Source organism: Cottoperca gobio, chromosome 11 (assembly GCF_900634415.1).
Source record: "Cottoperca gobio chromosome 11, fCotGob3.1, whole genome shotgun sequence".
NCBI lineage: Eukaryota > Metazoa > Chordata > Actinopteri > Perciformes > Bovichtidae > Cottoperca > Cottoperca gobio.
The window spans coordinates 6241000-6260135 of NC_041365.1; the positions used below are offsets into that span (position 1 = coordinate 6241000).

Sequence of the window (19136 nt, forward strand, 5' to 3'; positions counted from 1 at the left end):
TCTTTCTGTCTGCTCTCCTTGTTTCCGTCCTATCCATTGTCCTGCCAATCTCCCCAGTCTTTGAGCACTTGGCACTACACACACTTTCCAGTCTCAAAATTGCGAGTTGCTTCAGTTTTGTTGTATTTTCAGTGCTTTGAGTCGTGATAGTTCATTCATTCCCCATACATGTGTTATTCTGCATGGCAAGACAGATAATGTAGAGGTCCTGAAGGAGTGTCTGTTTAGAGTGACTTAAACTGTTGTTTCTGGGGCTTTCCAGTCACTGCATATCACATACCTGTTGTCACAAAGTGGGAATTTGTTGCTGATCAATTTAATACATTAGATTGGCTCACCAGACCTATGCCAAATGCTGTTTCTAAATCATTTCTCATGTGCTGCTTTATTAAGCGACAATTCATTATATCCTACATCATCAGTAACTAACACTAAATTAACTTTCAAATACACAAATGAATGTGATTGTCAAAAAGTTGAGGTGCCTTTGCTCACATTCTCAAAACTATTATCTCACCTTAAAGCAAATTTTCATTTTATTTTGAAGAAGATTTGCACCAACGTTAGCCCTGATTGATATCCAAATACACACAGCAATACATCTGAATAATGGACTTCACAGTCCAGTTAACAACAGTGGGCATACCACAGGTGTATCAGTGCTTCTAAACTCACTCTGAATAGTAGGGAGACTGGAAACCTATTGATGTAAACAAGTTTGTCTGTGGTGCTAACCTAATCCATGATGTAAACAAATGCTTAAGTGGTCAAGTGTGAGCAAGTGCACAGGGCTACTGACAGGATTGGATTAGGGCCTACGAGCCAACATAACCACGCGGTACACAGGAGAGGCCACTCATCACAGAGGCATACAGAGTCAACATAAAGCTTTTAGACGCTGAGGGTCTGAATCATAGGTCCTTTTTTTTTGTTAAACAGCAACAGTTGTTTCTTTTCTTATTTCAAAAAGAAAGACACACACATCTTCCTCTCTGGATAGACAGGCATGGACAATTACAATAAGCACTGAAATAAAATAAATAATTCCCCCCCCCCCCCCCCCCCCCCCCCCAATTTTGAGTGAATTGCCATAAGTGTGTAATTCGGTTTTTTTTTCCATTGCAAAAACATTCTCTGTACAAACAGAATCTAAATCTCAACAAAAGTTTCTCAGATGCACAAATATGTCACATGTTCTATTCTGTACTTCCTGTTTTTTTTTCCCCGACTCTTCCACACTTGAGAGTTGAGCTGGCTGTGCCGAAGATTCACTGCTTATATCCAGAAGATCTGCATTTCCCACAACCCAGCTCTGCTTCCCCTCCATGCTGCATGTTTATTGGTTAAAGCAGAATGAATCACAGGATGGTCACATAGAGGTGTCAAGTGATTGGTTGAGATGATACTCCACAGAGAGCAAACTGTTGTCCGAGATGACATTATCGTCTTTTTTTTTTTTTTTTTTTTTGAACATGATGCATTGTAGTTCCACTGTTCAGACCCCCTCCCCCCACCATCTCCAGCTGTCCATATGCAGTCCTCTATGCAGGGGTGTGAGGAGCAGGATGGAGTGGAGAACCTGTTTTTGTCTTTACAGTGAGAAAGAGAGAGTGAGATAGAAAGAGAGAGAAAAAGAGAGAGTCCATCCATCCACGTTCTTTCCACCCACCCCTCCACGCCCAAACCCGAGGCTGCTGCAATCCTTATTGGTGAGCAAGAAGAGAGAGGAGGGGCGGGTTCAACTGATCAGGGGCGACCAGTCTGTGTATTGATCAGTGATCAGGAGCAGTGAGTGGGTCCAGCCCCTCCTCTCCCCTACACCTACCCCAGTCATCCCCCTTCCCCCATCCCATTTTAGCCCATATCAGAGCAGCAGGACCTGCAGACAGAGGTGGCCCCCCCTGGCCCTCCACTGTCAGAGGATGATGCAACAGCGGCACAGACGCTGGCCACCTCCATGTACAGAGGGAGGGGGTGTCACTGGGGCAAAGTAGGCGTGGACCTTGATCTCTGGAAGGTGGGCCTGTGTAGGGAAGAGGTGTGTTAATACAAGGGTATAAAAGACAGAAAAAGAAAAAGCATATAATCTGGATTTTCTTCTGTGTCCAGTCAACCGTTTTATTTCTGCTTTAAAGGAATAGTTCTAACGTTTTGGGAAATACACTTATTTGCGTACTTGTCAAGAGTCAGATGAGAAGATCAATACCACTGTGAGAGTGGTATTGATTTTCTCATCTACATGTAACTCTCTGCAAGAAAGTTAATAAGTGTATTTCCCAAAATGTTGAACTATTTCTTTAATGCTGCAGCAGGGATACTCAACTTGCTTTTGCTCGGGGTCCACTTTTGCATAATTACAGGAGGCCAGGGGCCATTTCACAAACAAACATTAATAATATTTATTAGTTAAAAGGAATAAACATTAAAAGAAATAACGCATCTTTGAAATTCTATATTTTTTAATTAACTGCCTTAATAACATAACTTATATAACTAATTTAACCTGGCACAATGATTGACAGTAAGCCTGACTGAATTATATTGTACTGCATTTTATAGCTGCAATTGCATTTTATTTGTAAATGATTTTGTTACATTTAAAAGAGTTCATACAACATTAAACATAGCTGGAACCTCTTTCATCATGCAATGACTCATAACGATTGGAATCATTCATAAACATAAACTGCTCCTACTACGGACAGAATTAATAGCATATTTAAGCTCTTTTGGTGTTAAATTAACTTTTATTGGATCAGAATGATCCTAATTTCTGTGTAATTTTTGCTCATTTTCAGCTTCTTTGCATAGCTCACAGTCTGATCCTGCTGCACTTTGAATTAGAAAATGGTCTGCTTTTTATAAGGTAGATAATAACTGAGCAGAGAAGTGATCTAAATAAGTCACTGATCCAATCCCCAAACGATAGCAGATTCCTATGTGATCAAAAACAGCCTATTTTTTATTTTTTTGCCCATGATTTCCACTGACCCGGATGCGTTTGATGCCAGCCCTGGTGACTTGCTGACAGTCGTAGAGCTCAATGCGCTCCAGACGATGGCAGCTCTTCAGGTGCTCCAGGGTCACATCAGTGATGAGGGGGCAGTTGTCCAGCTCCACCACGGTGAGGCGCTCTTGGCCACAGGTACTGCTGCTAAGAGCTCGAATGCCATCGTCTGTGATCAGCTCGCAGTGGGACAGGGACTGGTCGGGACAAAGCAAACAGGGTTGAAGACACACAGATAGATGGATTAAAGCTCCAAAAGCGTGCACAGAGACTAAGGCAGAACCTGGCACTGTAGATGTAAATGTTTACCAGGGCTTGCAGGCGAGGGCAGTGGATAGACAGCTGAACCAGGGTGTTATCTGTCACCTGAGGAGAGGAGGATATGCTTGATTAAAGAATTGTTGTCACATGTCTAGAGACAGTTGAGAGTTTTAATTCACAGTTAGTGGAAGCATATGTTGCATTTTTGTGTCTGGTTTTGTATCCTGCTAAAACTTATTTTTCCTGTGTCACTCTTTTTTGTCTCCCTCTCCACTTTCTGATTTTTTAAACATTATTTAAATAATTGGGATGTAATAAACATCTTACAAAGATTTGTTTCTCTATTTTCTTTATTATTATAGCATGTCCCTTGTAGCGGACATCGGATCAATCTTTTCCACAAAAACTACATTACAGCACATTTACATTATATAATTGATTTGTCTTTTAAGAATTGTAATATGAAAGGTATTATGCATGCGTTTAACTAGTTACACATAGTTTGTGTGCATGTGGGCGTGTGTGTGTACAAGATAAATAATCTATTTCTGACTCTTCCTCACTCAGCGCTCTGTTTCGCATGGAAAATGGTCGAAAATGAGAAGAAACAAGTTAAAATGTGTAATTTGAAGCTTAGAATTAACATGCACTTCTTGATATAATATAGTTAAGACATAACTAAAAGACAACATCCTTATGAAGAACACAGAAACAGCATATTGTTATAAATGTGATCACTTATCTACCTTACTGACATAAAATGTGTTCCCTTTTGAAAAGACAGAAGATGTGTTCTGTTGGTCACACCCCAATGTGAATAACAGAACACATCACTAGAAAGCCCAGGATGTGCTTTTTTAACATATACATTAGGACTCAAATAGAATGCATGCATTGTGTTTGAGACATAGGCCACAGTGTCATGTCCCCGATAGAGGACAAATATGAATTGCCAGGTCACAGGTGCTGAAGTCATTGCACTGCTAACTCTCCCTCTCGGCTGAAAACACACCCTGCAACTACATGCACAAAATCACATCAGTCTTTTTCCTAAAATCTAATCCCTACCCAGACACATCGATCAAAGCAAAGAACCTTTTTCAGATTCAACAAAGACAAATACCACGAGCATGATGTTGGGAATAAAAACTCAAACCACAAATTGTCTTACCAAAATACATTCTTCTAAGTCCATTTTTTCAAGTTCATGACAATTCTGTGAAGAAAAATAGAAATCCTTTAATAAAACTTTGAGGTGAAGTGGATGACCAAAGAAAAAGGTTCACAGAAGAGAAAGCAGAACAAAGCTAAAGGAGACTCACCCTGGCCAGCACAGTGAACCCAGCGTCTGTAACATGGGAGCATCGTGCCGCTTCAAGGATCCTGAGAACACACACAGACACACACACACAGAGACACACACAGAGACACACACAGAGACAGAGACACACACAGAGACACACACAGAGACACACACAGAGACACACACAGAGACACACACACACACACACACACACACACACACACACACACAGAGAGGGTATGGTTCACACACACACACACACACACACACACACACACACACACACACACACACACACACACAGAGAGAGGGTATGGTTCAGTATGTTGTGTTAATCAAAATCATTCACCAGCAGACGGGTATGGGTTTGAATCGGACCTGATATCCCTGTCTGTTCAATAAATGATCTTATTTCCAAGCTTTAGACTGTGTGTGGGGCCTTTTTCTTTTTCTTTACCCTAAAATGACAGATTCGATGAAGCCGTCTCTAAGGATTCTGGCATTTTCAGGCGGCTATGTTGATTCTAGACAATTTTTGGAAATGACAATAGTCACACTGACTGAGAGGGATATTTTGCGAATGCTGAAGCAAGCTGTTGGTGTCCTGGTGAAGAATGGTGGGACAGTTTTTGTGTGTTTTTTCTCACTTGAGTCGGGGACAATTGAGTCCCATTGCAGTGAGCGAGGCATCAGTGATGTTACCGCAGCCAGACACACAAAGGATCTGTAGCTTGTGGCATCCTCGGCACAGACTGACCAGTCCTTCATCTGTTATCTGCGAGGCAACAGACGCAGAAAACAAATTACAAAAACACGGCGGCATACAGACACATCCCTCATGCCTTATTATCTCTCTGCCCCCCATCCCACAACCAAAGGTTTGTCTTACCGTGCAAGACTGCATATTGATGGTGGTGAGTTCTGGGCAGTATTTCTGAAGGTGTTTCAATGCTCCGTCTTCCAGCTGGGTTAGTTCAAATAAAAGCACATTATTGTTAAGCAAACACCTGGATCAATCACTTACGTACGTTTCTGTGGTTTTGTGGGTTGATGGAAGACACCGTACCTGTGTGCAGCCTCTGAGGAACAGTACTCGTAAACCATTGCAGCCTCTAGCCAGAGCCTCAATGCCGTCACGTGTGATCTGGTCACACCATGACAGGTTCAACATCTCCAGCATTCTGCAGCCATCGCTGAGCATCCGAAAACAATGAAGATAAAGACAAAACACACAGGGCATGTGAAGCAAATGGAGATATTTCTTATTTTATAGTATATTATTATATATTGTGTGTGAGGGCTTGAGAGGAATAACAGGGGTTGTGTGATACGTGTCTGGGTAACCAGGGAAAGATCAAGTATGGGGGTGCTACCTGAGGGCCTTGAGTGAGTGGTTGCTGATGGACACACAGGAGGTGAGATCCAGCTGTTTGAGTTTGTAGCAGAACTTGCTGAGGCTGAGACAGGTGCTGTCTGTGATCTTGGTGCAGCCGTTCAGGTTCAACACTTCGATGTTTCTGCAGTTCTGAGCAAACGTCCTGGGAGACAATCGAACAGTTGAGAGGGAGAAGGGGAATTACTCAAGAGTCGCTTCATTACATAAATAAGAAGATGCTGAGGAGCCAATTAACAGAGGCATCTACAGACCCTTGGGAGGTTGTTGTACAGCTACTGTGCCTTTCTCTCTGTATTTTTTTCACAAAAGCCTTACTCTATAAATAACAGCTTGTATTAAAATTGGTTGCTTATAGAGGTGATAGATACCTTCAAGTGAAACCATGTAAATCAACAGATCAAGAGGTACAACAGTTTCATGTAAAACAAAACAAAACACAGCCCCATTGTTCTTCTTTTGTTTAGTTTTTTTTTGTGTGTACACAGTAAAGTGGAATCAGAAAAAAGAGTTTCTAGCACAAAGTCCCCTGGGACTGATGAGGCCCAAGCTGCTTAAGCGTTTAATAATCACACATCACACTTTAAACAAAAACAGCTAATTATCAAACCAATGAGAGAATGACTTTTTGGTCAGAGTCAAAGCAGAAGCTGACATTTATTATATCACAGTGTTTGTATGCCAGAGTGACAATGACAATCTCACTTCATGGAGGCATCTCCCACGCTCAGGCAGCCCCTGAGGCTCAGCTGCCTCAGGAAGCCTCCACAACGCTTCGAAATGTTCTCCACCACCCGCCCCTGAGAGAGAGAGAGAGAGAGAGAGAGAGAGAGAGAGAGAGAGAGAGAGAGAGAGAGAGAGATATGATTTGGGCCACAGGACAGAGGATCAGCTGTGACGTCACAGTCGGCACCAAAGCCTACCGACCCAGTGTTAAGCCTTGTGCTGGATAATGCTACTCAACAAGCACACACGTGTAGCACATATAGACAAGAACGAACACACACACTCTCTCTCTCTCTCTCTCTCTTATTTTCTCTCATAAATGCACCCCTCACCTCAATGTCTGTCTGGAAGTTGAACAAGTCAATCTTTTGCCAGTTACTGCCATCGAGGGCCAGCACATTCCACGCCTGAGAGAGTGACAGACAGATTGTGGACAGAGACAGACATGTGGGTCAGACAGAGGAATGTGAACATAGCAGGTCAACCTGTAAGGGTTTGGCTGTGTGTATGCATTAATTATGCCCACTTTCCAGGGCTGCAAAATATATAGGTTTTTTTATCATCATTGCAATGTCAATTTGTGCAATATACATATATACATCGCTAAAGACTGAGATATTGCAGTCAGACAGTTTTTGAATTGGTTGAAAATACTGCACTTTAAAATTTTAATTAAAATTCTTTCTTTTTTATTGGTGCATTTTGTGTTCAGTTCAATAAAAGAATCTTGGAGATAATTTCTAGTAGCAGTATACTGAAAGCAGCAGAAAGGCAAAACTGTGTATGTTTAAATTTCTGTTTAATTGTTGCAAGGAATATCATTATCGCCATATTCATTGTTATCACATATTGCATATTTTATTAACACTATCAATTTCTCTGTTCATGCAGCAGCTGCACATACTTCTGTTTCCACTTCTTACATCTATCTTGAGCCTGTCTAATGTGAGGATTTCTTCTTATTTTATCTTGTTTTATATCATTGCAAACTAAAAATATTTTGGTTTTGGTCTATTCACAAAACTCCCATTGTAAAAATTACAATGGGAATTGTTCACAGTTGTCTGATACTTTACAGACACAACAACTGATTGATTAATCAAGAAAATAGTCTACTGATCATTTCTAACAATGATTAGAAATGTAGGTAAACAGAACACCTGCATGAAACTGAGCAGACCAGAGATAAACTACCCTAAGATTAAAAAACGGTACTTTGTCACAGATACAGAGAAGTAACATTTTCCTAATAGCAATACGTCGGTAAGAGAAGCAGCAACCATAGCTCTGCATTCACATCACAGCCTAAGTGCCAAGCCCTTGATATTATTCACAGAAAGCTCATTCATAAACAGCTTTCAGCTGCAGTGCACTTCGGCTAAACAGTGGTGCACTTACACATAACCAGCAGATGGCACTATGTGGTATGTTTCTAGAGAACTCAGTAATGGTAAACCGGTTTTAATTTCCACCATACCATCATTTAGAATAATCTCAATCAAATCCTTTAAAGAGGGTTTAATGAGTGTGTTTGTCCACAGTGGGTGGTTTGGAGGTGTAGAGAGAAAAGTGCTTACCTTGGATACTTGGGCACACCTACAGAGTGTAACCACATCTAGATAGGAGAATATTCTAAAAAGAGAGACAAAAAGAAAAAAGAGCATGAGTTTGTCACTATCACTCTCAGAGAAAGAGCTCAGTTTCTAACTAAACTTTATATTTGAATATCTTTCCTTCTGTGTGATTTAATATATGTGTGTCTGTAGAAAACAGAACAATCCCCTGTGGTGTTTGGTTGGTAGCAGGAGAGCCCCACAGACAGGCAGTGTTTGAGCTGTGGGGCGGTCATCCACAAAGGGCTGCATGCAGCCGGCTACTGGGTCAGCTCAATCCATTAATCTGTCAATGAGTAATCTCTGGCACTCAGACAGGCATGGCCACAGACAGCATGGGACAGACAAACATACACATACACAGAAGAACACACAAACATGACACCAAATGTGCATGCCTCGTCTGAGTTCCCAGCGATCAAATGGTTACTGCACATAGACGTGCCTTAAAGGGCCAATCTATAGAAAATGTGAGGTATTCAGAGAATTGTCATGGTGCCAAAGCTTTGAGTGCAGCTGGGGTCTGAATGTCCTTTTAACCCTAGGAAACAGGAGCTGGCCATTGTTTCCTTCATATAGACCTAGACAAAGGCTGTGTGTTTTGATGTGCGTTGGGCCAGGGCATGTTAGGACATGTCCCTATAATCTATACCGGAGTCTTGCATCAGGGAGTACATGCACACAATCGACAAAGCAATGCAAAGACACACACACACACACACACACACTCATGAACACTCACACATCGAACACACAGTCCTTGTAGTGGTTGTAGGCGACCAGAGAAGCTGACCAATCAAGCAGGCGCTTATCGATCACCCTTCTAACAACTGGTTAATGGCTGTGACGCTGATCATTGATTGACTGTCTGTTTTAATCAAACACAATCTGACTTTCCATTATGAGCGAGAGAGAGAGGCCTTCTACCGACCGTCGGAGAATTCAGTTAATCATACTCACAGGGAAGCGATCAGTCAGTCTGATTTGGAGAGTCATGTTTTGAGTTCTGTTAACCCTATTTGACATTTGCACTTGATAACTAGACTCGCCAAGGCCAAATGCCCTTATCTCGCAATGTTGAGGAAAGTATAAAATAATTTGTGTATCCGCCTCGTGATTCGGAGCCGCTCCAAAATGTAATGAGTTCTTCCTCGGTCCGTTCTACAGCCTTCAACCACGTTTCCAGTAGTTTTCCAGTAAACAAACAAACCGAACCAAAAACATAACTTCCTTGGCGGAAGTAATAAAAGCATAACAGCCTTGATATTTTAGATAAAGACAGATTGTTGAATTCAGATGGACTATAGCTGTATAAATGGCTTCCTCAACAACAGGTGTTATAATAGAGCAAAATTCAGGAGGTACAACATCATGTTTTTCACTCTACTTCACACAAGATTGCTCCGTCAAATCCTACCTATTTCTTTCTGACATGGTACATAATGGGATTTTAATGGAGCACAGTCCCATTTGTTGATATTATGAAGGCCTACATCTGGCCCTTCAAGCATGGCAAGATAAAAGACTCAAGCCTTCACCGTGAGTCTCGGACTGGTTGCCATAGTAACTCCAGTCAGACATGATTTTGGGTGGTGGTGGTGGGGGTGCTGAGTCAGTGCTTCTGGGTAAGAGTACCCCGAACCACTCTGAACTCTCTGCGAGGCTATCAGACAACGATCTTCTATAATATCACGGCACAGTTTATACCCGTGCTGCACTGGCCTAGATAACAGCTGTTCACATTGCACCGCCGGAGGTCAGGTACCTGGGCTCGCTCACATTAAACATAAACAGTAACGCTAATGAGAACTCTATTTGAACAAATTAACAGAATAATTAGCAAATATTCCTCCAGCAATGCACTTGCCAATGCATACGATGATGATAAGGTGATCGACTCCAGTGGTTCCATTTCCAATTTCTTTTTGTCAGTTCATTTTAACCGTTTAAGTCGCCCAAAAATGTCTTGTTCAGCTTTCGTTTGTACTTAGCTCCACCCTCTCGGGTCACTTGCAAAAGAACTAGATGGCCAAAATATCGAACTCGAGGCAGTTTATGTTTGCAAGCAGTTTAACCAAAGAGTGAGTTCCTCCTCTAAACCTCTTAGACTGTTTAGTTTTAGAGCTGCTGAGTAGTAGAACATTGTTTTTCATCTTTCCTGTCGCGTTAATCTTGAATTAATCATCATTAGATTTATCTTGCAACCATTTGTAGTAAAAAAAAAAGAAAAGACATGTAGGAGTCCCCGGCTGGGAACCTCTCATTTACTCTACACACCTAATGTCTAATTATAAAAGTGGTGCAAACTAACTTCCTATATGTGATTGTTGTGCTCCAAATGTCTACACACAGATGTATCTTTGCATTATACATATGTACCTGGGACAACATAAAGTGCCTCCCTGTGTACCATGGTGACAGGGCAGAACAAAAGTATAACTACAAAAACAAATAGCTCCAGTCAACCCACTTTCTATGGTTTAAAAATAAGCTTAACTGCCATAACAATGAGTCTTCTTCACATCTGATGTTGTGTAAGTGTCTCAACACGACACATGTGACAGTAGGTCATGTGCTAGTGAGTGCATGTGAGATTGTGTTTTTCAGTCCACCAGTGAAAGTAGTGCTGGTGTTAATGGGTGTACTGGTAGTCTCTGTAGAGACACAGCTGGAGCAGCAGAAGAGCACAGCACTGCGGAATTCCCCACCAGCTAAGACAAGTTATTTATAGCACTCGTACACAGACGTACAGTTTGCATAGTCTGTTGGTCATATAGTTGGTCATATAGTTGTTAAAACCTAATTTCAGACTATTCACCAACATACATCATTCAAAGAACACACACACACACACACACACACACACACACACACACACACACACACACACACACACGATTGCTCTGAGTATGTGTGAGACCACTGACTTCCCACACACACACACCTGTTCAAGGCTGCTTCTGCTTATGAGTAACACTGACCGAAGCCCTTGTCCCTGGGTATGTTGTCTTGTGTATTTTGTGTATTTTGTGTGTGTGTGTGTGTGTGTGTGTGTGTGTGTGTGTGTGTGTGTGTGTGTGTGTGTGTGTGTGTGTGTGTGTGTGTGTGTAATCTTACCTAAGAAGGAGCTCTTTGGGGAGCTTCTTGTTAATGGGGGCTTCATCGCTGTTTGAGAACACCTGCAGAGGCACAAAGATAAATAATAACAATCAGTGTGTGTTGAAGGTGGTCAATAGCAATGACATAGAAAGAACAGAACACACAAGCTGCTTCAATAGCAACAGAGATCAAAACATTCAAAGCATATTATCATATAACAACAATAACAAAAGAAAACAGATCCACACACACACACACACACACACACACACACACACACACACACAATATTATTTAGTTTCACCAACTCAGAATGTGTTCAATCAATTTACAATTTTTTCAGTAAATCTTAAAACAATCCTCATATTACAATGTACATTAAAAGCACCATTGGTCACTTTAATTTCACATCTTTGTACAATTTCAACGTAAGTGAGGGGGGACTAAATCCATATGCTAATTCTGTGTGAAAGAATTCCAACGTACAGCTGAAGCTAGTTATGAGTCTTCAGTAGTTACATGTCTTTCAACCCTTTTTAGTATAACATTAACTCTTTGTGTTACTATCCATCCACTGCAGCTCATCAAAGAAACACAAAGAGAAAATGTGGTACAAAAAATACTGTAACTTTTCAAGTTACTAGTGAGTGTTACCTCCTTAAGCAATGCTAATAAGCAAGCCAGAGCTACATTTGGCTTTCCACGTCCCCTTCTTACAAGCTTATAATTCTGTTAGCCTGGTCAGCTTGTTGGCATACTTATCTCAATTAGTCTACTCACTGGATGTCTGGCCATCTGCTTAGTGGGACACACACACACACACACACACACACACACACACACACACAGACACACCACAGACACAGACACACACACACACACTCACAGACACACACACACACGCAGGTGATTCAAATCAGACCGCTCTGTGTGAAGAACAGAGGCAGAACATTCTCGATCAGGTGGGTTGTATTCAGCCATGAATTTAAATTACGTCAAACACCCACATTCGCTATGCCTCTGCAGACACTCATCCTGCCAGTAATACACTTGTATCCTCAAAGACTCAGAAACCGTATCTAATGAGGGGGGACTCCCTGCTGTTTCACAGGCAAACACAAACACCGAAATGTAAAAACACAAAAGGGGAGCGAGGGAAAGGCACAGGAGAAGCAAAGGTTGAGTCTGAAAACGTCTTGGCTCCAGCTAGCTCTACGACAGATGCAAGCTCCTCGAAAGAGAAAGCAATAAAGAAGAAGGAAGATGGGAGCAAGAGGAAGGAAGGGGAGGGAGCAGGAGGAAGTAAAGGACAGGGCCAAACAAAGAAATGTTGCGACAGTCAGGAACTACAGGAAAAATATGTACCAAGAGCCAATGTGCCAAGTCATTATTAAAATCAGAGTGAAAGGAGACGCTGGAGATGGAGGGAGGAAGTAAAGGTTATTTGAGAGGAAATGGGGGAATTGGTCCAGTCAAAGTTCAGCAAAAAAATAACTAAGCTGGTTTGAATTTTAACATCTATGATCAGGTAACAACACAGCAGACAAAGAGCTTTGAAACAGATTCTATTCATTAACCATATCCAAATATAGCTCCAGCATAAAGTTAAAACCTTTTCCGTCATTGGTTCCCACATACCCCTGTATTGAATAACACATTTTCACAAACATGAGGGCCAACTACTTAACACAGGTTCTACAAAATCTCTCAATAAACGCTTTAGATAAAGCCTTTATCATAATGATGTGACTTTCAGTTTCAGTTATATTTAGAACCGTGTCAATTGATTAACCTGAGAGTAAATTGACCTTAATTGTACAATACTGTGCGTAAGAGACCAGGCCCACAGTGTATAGACTCAGTGTTTCTCTAAAGCCAGAGGTGGCTTAGGATTTACGACTAAATTTAGATTAAATTCCAAACCACCTTTGTAACACATCACTAACTTTTTCTTCAACAGACAAATAGTTACACACCTAAACCTGGTGGGTTTAGGTGTGTGTGTCATTGAAGTCATTTTTCAGGGAAACCAAATGTTGCTCAGCATAATAGAGCTAGATATTTAGTTAACTTTAGAAAGCCCAGCAAATTCTCACATGTAACACACAATGTAAACCGATTGGGTTTTAGACTGCTGGTAATAATTATTTTTCACTATTATTCATAGACGCCATTTATCAATTCATCCAAAAACAATACATATTAGTTGATATTGTAAATCATCTTTAGTAGAAGCCCTATTTTCATTGAACTTGTATTTGCATGTCAATGGGCAGAAAGTCAAAAGAGTTGTGTAACCCAAACCCAGAGGGAGAAGTCGTTAGGTGGAATGGCATGCGCAAAGTATTTGGTGTTTGATCTCAGACATGGTTATGGCATTATGACAGCAAAATTCCTCTCTGGTACGCATGCTTCATTAAAAGTCACCTCAGCATTCTAGTGCTTTCGTTCCCTGTGCCAGCACAGCAGCATTCCCAAGCAGGGAGTTCCTCTCTGCAGTCATACTACTATTCCTAGACGGTGTACAACTAGGTGGAAATCTGGTTTCTGAACCTGCATGGCTCAGGTTAAGAGTTACCATATACAAAAAAAAAACTATGAAGGAATTAGACACGGGCCATGTTATGTGTTCATTGTCTGGCGTTCAATACAACAACTACAACTGGGCATCATCTCAGGTGTAAGGCTGTTCAACCCTCCCAAGCCCAGTCTGTTACCCCCCTACTCTTCGAACACACAAAGCCGCACCACACACTGGTTTTCATCTGCGTCTAAGAAGCTTACAGCTCTGTTAAGAAATCAACTGGCAACACACATCGACGCCACTTCCGCCTCCTGTTCTCATTCACTCACATGTAGACACATACGTTCATACTACTGACAAGCTTACAGCGAGCTGAACCTCGACGGCGAAAGTCAAGCATCATCAAGTCAAACCCTAAAGCATCTCAACAATGTGTGAACGATATTTCAGACAATAATGCTCACAGCTCAGGCGACCTATAACCAGTCGGACGGGAGCTGATTTAAGGTTTGTACACCAGTTACGAGGCCATTATTTTTACTACAGGTAATAGCATGAATCAAAGGCACGTGAGCTAAGATGCACTTTAAAGCCATATGTAAAACAGCATGCAGTGGTAGAAAGTAACTAAGTAGGCTTACTCAAGAACTCTGGTACATGTACTTTACATGAGTATTTGCATTTCATGCTACTTTATACTTTAACTCCATTACATTAAGAGACAAATGTTGAGCTTTTTACTGCACCACAATTATTTAACAGCTGTAGTATCTGGTCATTTTGAAAAGCAACGTATTAATTAAAAAGCAGATAATCATCTATTAAAACATGATTAATTGTTATAGATTAAAGTCCCTAAAGTAACCTACCTTATACCTCAACCTGCACCCATATAAGATGCTACATACACAATAACGTGTCAGTAATAACATCCAGTAATATAACACTGACAGGGATCATTCTGCCTGCATTATGAGTATGATTTTGATACATAAAACATACGTAAAATAGTGAATGCAGGACTTTTACTTGTAGTACACTATAGTGTTTTTTTTGCTTGTTAATCAAAAATCGGAATACTCTTTCCACCACTGCAGTACACGTATAAAAAAAAAAACCCTACAGAAGAGTGTGTCCCACTGCCTTGCAAAATGATCATGAAAAAATGGAAAGGTTGTGTAAGGACACCAGCCACAGCACTCATGCTATACACCATAATATCACTGACTCTTGAGCACAAAAGGAACATTTGTAGTGTGCCAGTGACTCCCAGAAAGCAAAACCTCCTGTGGCACCTGTCAATCAAATGTATCACAGGAGGTGTCACAGCACTGGTATCTGCCAAACCCAAGTGATGACTAATTGAATGCTGCTACACTGCTTTTATTTACAGCATTACTCTTCATCTGCAGCCCCCCTCGTGAAAGCCTGTAACCTCAGGCGACAGTGCCAGCAGCCAGTCTCGGCCCTGATATATTGACTATCCTCAGCCACAGCCCTCCTGTCCCGCAGTCCTGAGCTCCATGTTGTCGCGGTCTACTGGTGCGGCAGGACAATAACAGGATTTCGGATTACCCTTGACCAGCAAAACGCCTCAGCTCCTGACTACATGTAAAATTAGGAGCACGGTCGACCACATACATACACACATACACTTTGCTTACACAAGCCCACGACTCCCACGTCTACTAGAAACACACAGTTTAACCGCTGGTGGTCCACTCCCTCTGTCATACCTCGAACCGGCCCTTGGTGATACCGTTCATGTCTGCTGCGGCACGTCCCTGCTACAACCCGCACAGACACCAGTCGAGCCGTTTGACGAATATTGTTTTTGTCGCCGTTTTATTTTTGGTCGCTCGGGAGTGTAGGAGCCGAGCTGGAGCTGGAGCTGGGTCCTCACACACTCCCCCCCCCCCACCACCACCCCCACCCCAGCCGTCAGCGAGGCTCCTGTCTCCGGGTCAGTGAGGAGGTGGTGCTGGTAGTGAGAGTGGTGTCGGTCCGGCGGGACGGCCTGCAGTTACGTTAACGGTCGTTGTCTCGGAGACCAACGGCTCCCCAGCCCGTCTCATCACAGGGCTACCAAAATAACAATAATAACATGGACGGTCTGTCAAGTGACTTCACTTCCGCCTCTCCCTTCATCGAGTCAGCTGGCCCCGAATACCCCAAGTTTGCTATTAACACACGGGAACCGCTGCATTACCGTCCACTTTCATCTCTCGCAGCGTATTCCCCGCATCAGACGCTCGTATGGCGGCTGACACGGTCGTTTTCCTCATTTATTTCTGTTTACTTGCAAGGATAAGGGGGCGGGTTTACGTGACGTCATTGCTGCGGGAAAAGCACGCGTGGTCGATTTGTTTTGATTGTGGGGTCTTGCGGAGATTTAGGGAACATTACGATAAAGGTCCTTTTTTGGCTGCATTTTTCGTGTCAGTCACGGGTATTACAGCACCGAGACGTGACCTGCCACAAACCCGTGGGTCTGATTAAAGGAAGGAAACACTCGCATCTGTGTGGACGCCAGATCCAGGAGCCAAGAGTGTGTCTCCATTAGAGATGTGTAACACTGTCACATGAAGGCTTCAACCTGCAGACACACACACACACCCAAAACAACTTAAGTTCTCTGTCACTTCTCCATAATGTAAACTGAGTATGTTTAACAGTGATGGAAAGGGCACTCTTTATTGCAATAAGAATAGTAAAAATGGCACTACAAGTTTAAAGTCCTGCATTTAAAATCTTAATTTTATTCACCGGTGAATAAATAAGTTAGTAGCATTTGTTTAGGTATAGCTACACTTTTAATTTTAGTCTAAAATTTGAAAACAATAAAAAATGGACATTTTGAGAACAAGCTGTGGCAGAAGGAGCATACTTTACTTATAAAACAATTGATCTTTCATGTTCTTATGAATAACAACAATGAGAAAAAACATAAAATTATGAATATAGAGAAATGATCATGCAACTGTAATCTCAACATTTCTCTTTAGCTTTGGTCAGTGCAGTTTAAGAAGAGAAAGAATAAACCACATGGCTGCACTAGAATACTTAAATAGGTTGATTTGCTTTGAAAACAGGTGGGGATATTCTTACAGTGCTGCAGTTCAGTCAAAAGTATATTTCCCTCTCAAATGTACTAGAGTATAAACTAGCATTAGAATGGAAATCCTGAAGTAAAGTTAAAGTACCTCAGAATCTTTCTTGTTAACTGAGTAAATGTACTTAGTTACATTCCAGAATAATAATATTGTCTAGAGACACAGTATGTACTGTAGTGCCACGTGTCGGCCTTAATCACTGCTGCACATCACTGAGTCCTATAAACTTTATTTCACAGTGCATTACTGTTTTAAACATAAATCAACTTAATCAATTAGAAAATAGTGTCTGTATCTTAAATAATAAGGCAGGTTGGGGCAGTAGAATTGTGAAGGAAAAAAAGGATTTTAGAAAATTATTCAATCAAGTTGATTTCCTTTGCAAACAGGATGAAATATATTAATTTAATAATTTAATAATGATTTTTTTCAATGTCAAGAAAATAAATTTCCACTGAACAATGCATTACATTTTTGAAGCTGATCATATATTTTATATGTAGATTAATCTGCAATTATTCAAGTAGCTGTCCAATAAATGTAGTTCAGTAAAAAGAACAATATTTCCCTGAAAAATGAATTTTGAGAGGGAAATATACTTTTGACTGAACTGCATTTATTGTATTATTTTTTGTTTCTTGTTTCAAGATACGGATACTAATTTCTTGAATTTTTTTAAACAGTTTGAAATATTTTTACTGCACGGACAGATTTTTTTCACTTGTTTTAAGAAAACCTCCAGCCTATCCAACACAACAATGATGCAAAAGAAATAATGATCTTAATGTACATGAATATAATACTAAAATGGTCCATACGTTTGATACTAGCATATTTTGTTGATAACACATAAAAGTGCTACTTTTACTTCAGTAAAGGATCTAAATACTTATTCCACCTTTGTTATTGTAGGTTTTGAAGACAGGACTGCAGACATACTAGAGTGTGAGTTACACATCCAGAATGAAATATCTTCACAGTCATTCTCAGCATTCACAGCTAGAGGGCGATCTTATGCAACCAGACTCACCAAATCAATCCTGTTACTGCTTCAATAAGGGGATGATTACTCAAGGTTTACTTAATTAATAGTAGCATTTTCTGTTACTTTATACTTCTACTCTACAACATCTCAGAGGGAAACATTGTGCTTTTTTAAAACCATGTATCCACAATTTTGGTGATTTTGAATGTGAGTGTTTCTGATAAATTAAAGGATTACATTTTCCTTTAAGGGTTAAGGCAATTCTCCTTCTTCTCTTAAATAAACTATCTAAAATCCCGCTTTGAGTACTTGAGTAAATGTACTTAGTTACATTCCACCACTGCCTTCAGTTTTAGAGGTATTCTGCATGCTGGTTCACTGTCATCAAGATTTACAGGGACACTTTAATAGAACAGAGCCATCGTTAATGTGATTAGTAACAGCTGTGCTTTTCCTGCTAAGTCAAAATGCCTGCAGTGAAAAAAGGCCTATAATGAAAAAGTGTAATTGTCCCACTTTAACAAGTTCTTACAGCAAAGTGAGGCAGATGTCAGTCAAGCTCAGTTTATGTACACCCACACAGTCCCGAGGAGAGGTCCAATTAGGCAAAGTAAGTGAAAACACCTGTGTGTGTAGTGTGGGTGTGTAGGGCCTGAAGGGGAGATATTACAGGTGAAAGAAATCACCATGAAACTTCCCCAGTTGATTTCTTACAAAAGTATAAATACAAGTTTTCTGAGATGTTATGTTTAGATGTGCAAATGAGGCATTATCTAATGCTAACTCTTAGTGGATATAGGTGGAATATAGATAGATACATACATAGAGAGATAGATAGATGGATGGATGGATAAATACATACATACATACATACATACATACATACATACATACATACATACATACATACATACATACATACATACATACATACATAGAGAGATAGATAGATGAATTGATGGATAGATAGATAGATAGATACATACATACATACATACATAGAGAGATAGATAGATGGATGGATGGATGGATGGATGGATGGATAGATAGATAGATAGATAGATAGATAGATAGATAGATAGATAGATAGATAGACAGACAGACAGACAGAC

At 40.8% G+C, this 19136-nt stretch overlaps 1 protein-coding gene across 1 annotated transcript; it reads right to left on the bottom strand.

Moving 5' to 3' along the window:
• Nucleotides 1–1430: 1430 nt before the first annotated feature.
• On the bottom strand, nucleotides 1431–16220 carry fbxl2 (F-box and leucine-rich repeat protein 2). The gene is made up of 14 exons (XM_029443280.1): nucleotides 15663–16220; nucleotides 11421–11482; nucleotides 8268–8322; nucleotides 7023–7097; nucleotides 6670–6764; nucleotides 5945–6109; nucleotides 5638–5764; nucleotides 5461–5535; nucleotides 5219–5346; nucleotides 4591–4651; nucleotides 4440–4484; nucleotides 3317–3373; nucleotides 2992–3204; nucleotides 1431–2023 (listed from the first exon to the last, which is right to left on the bottom strand). Exons 1-14 carry the CDS (start codon nucleotides 15690–15692, stop codon nucleotides 1916–1918), a joined length of 1296 nt encoding a protein of 431 aa, XP_029299140.1. The 5' UTR covers nucleotides 15693–16220; the 3' UTR covers nucleotides 1431–1915.
• Between the last annotated feature and the right edge of the window lie 2916 nt (nucleotides 16221–19136).

Coding starts and splice junctions, on each gene's coding strand:
- fbxl2 (XM_029443280.1), bottom strand. CDS start 15,692: ATGAACGGTATCACCAAGGGCCGGTTCGAG. Junction 8,323..11,420: donor CCCAAAGAGCTCCTTCTTAG/GTAAGATTACAC, acceptor CTCTCTTTTTAG/AATATTCTCCTATCTAGATG. Junction 4,652..5,218: donor CTCAATTGTCCCCGACTCAA/GTGAGAAAAAAC, acceptor GTGTGTTCTCAG/GATCCTTGAAGCGGCACGAT.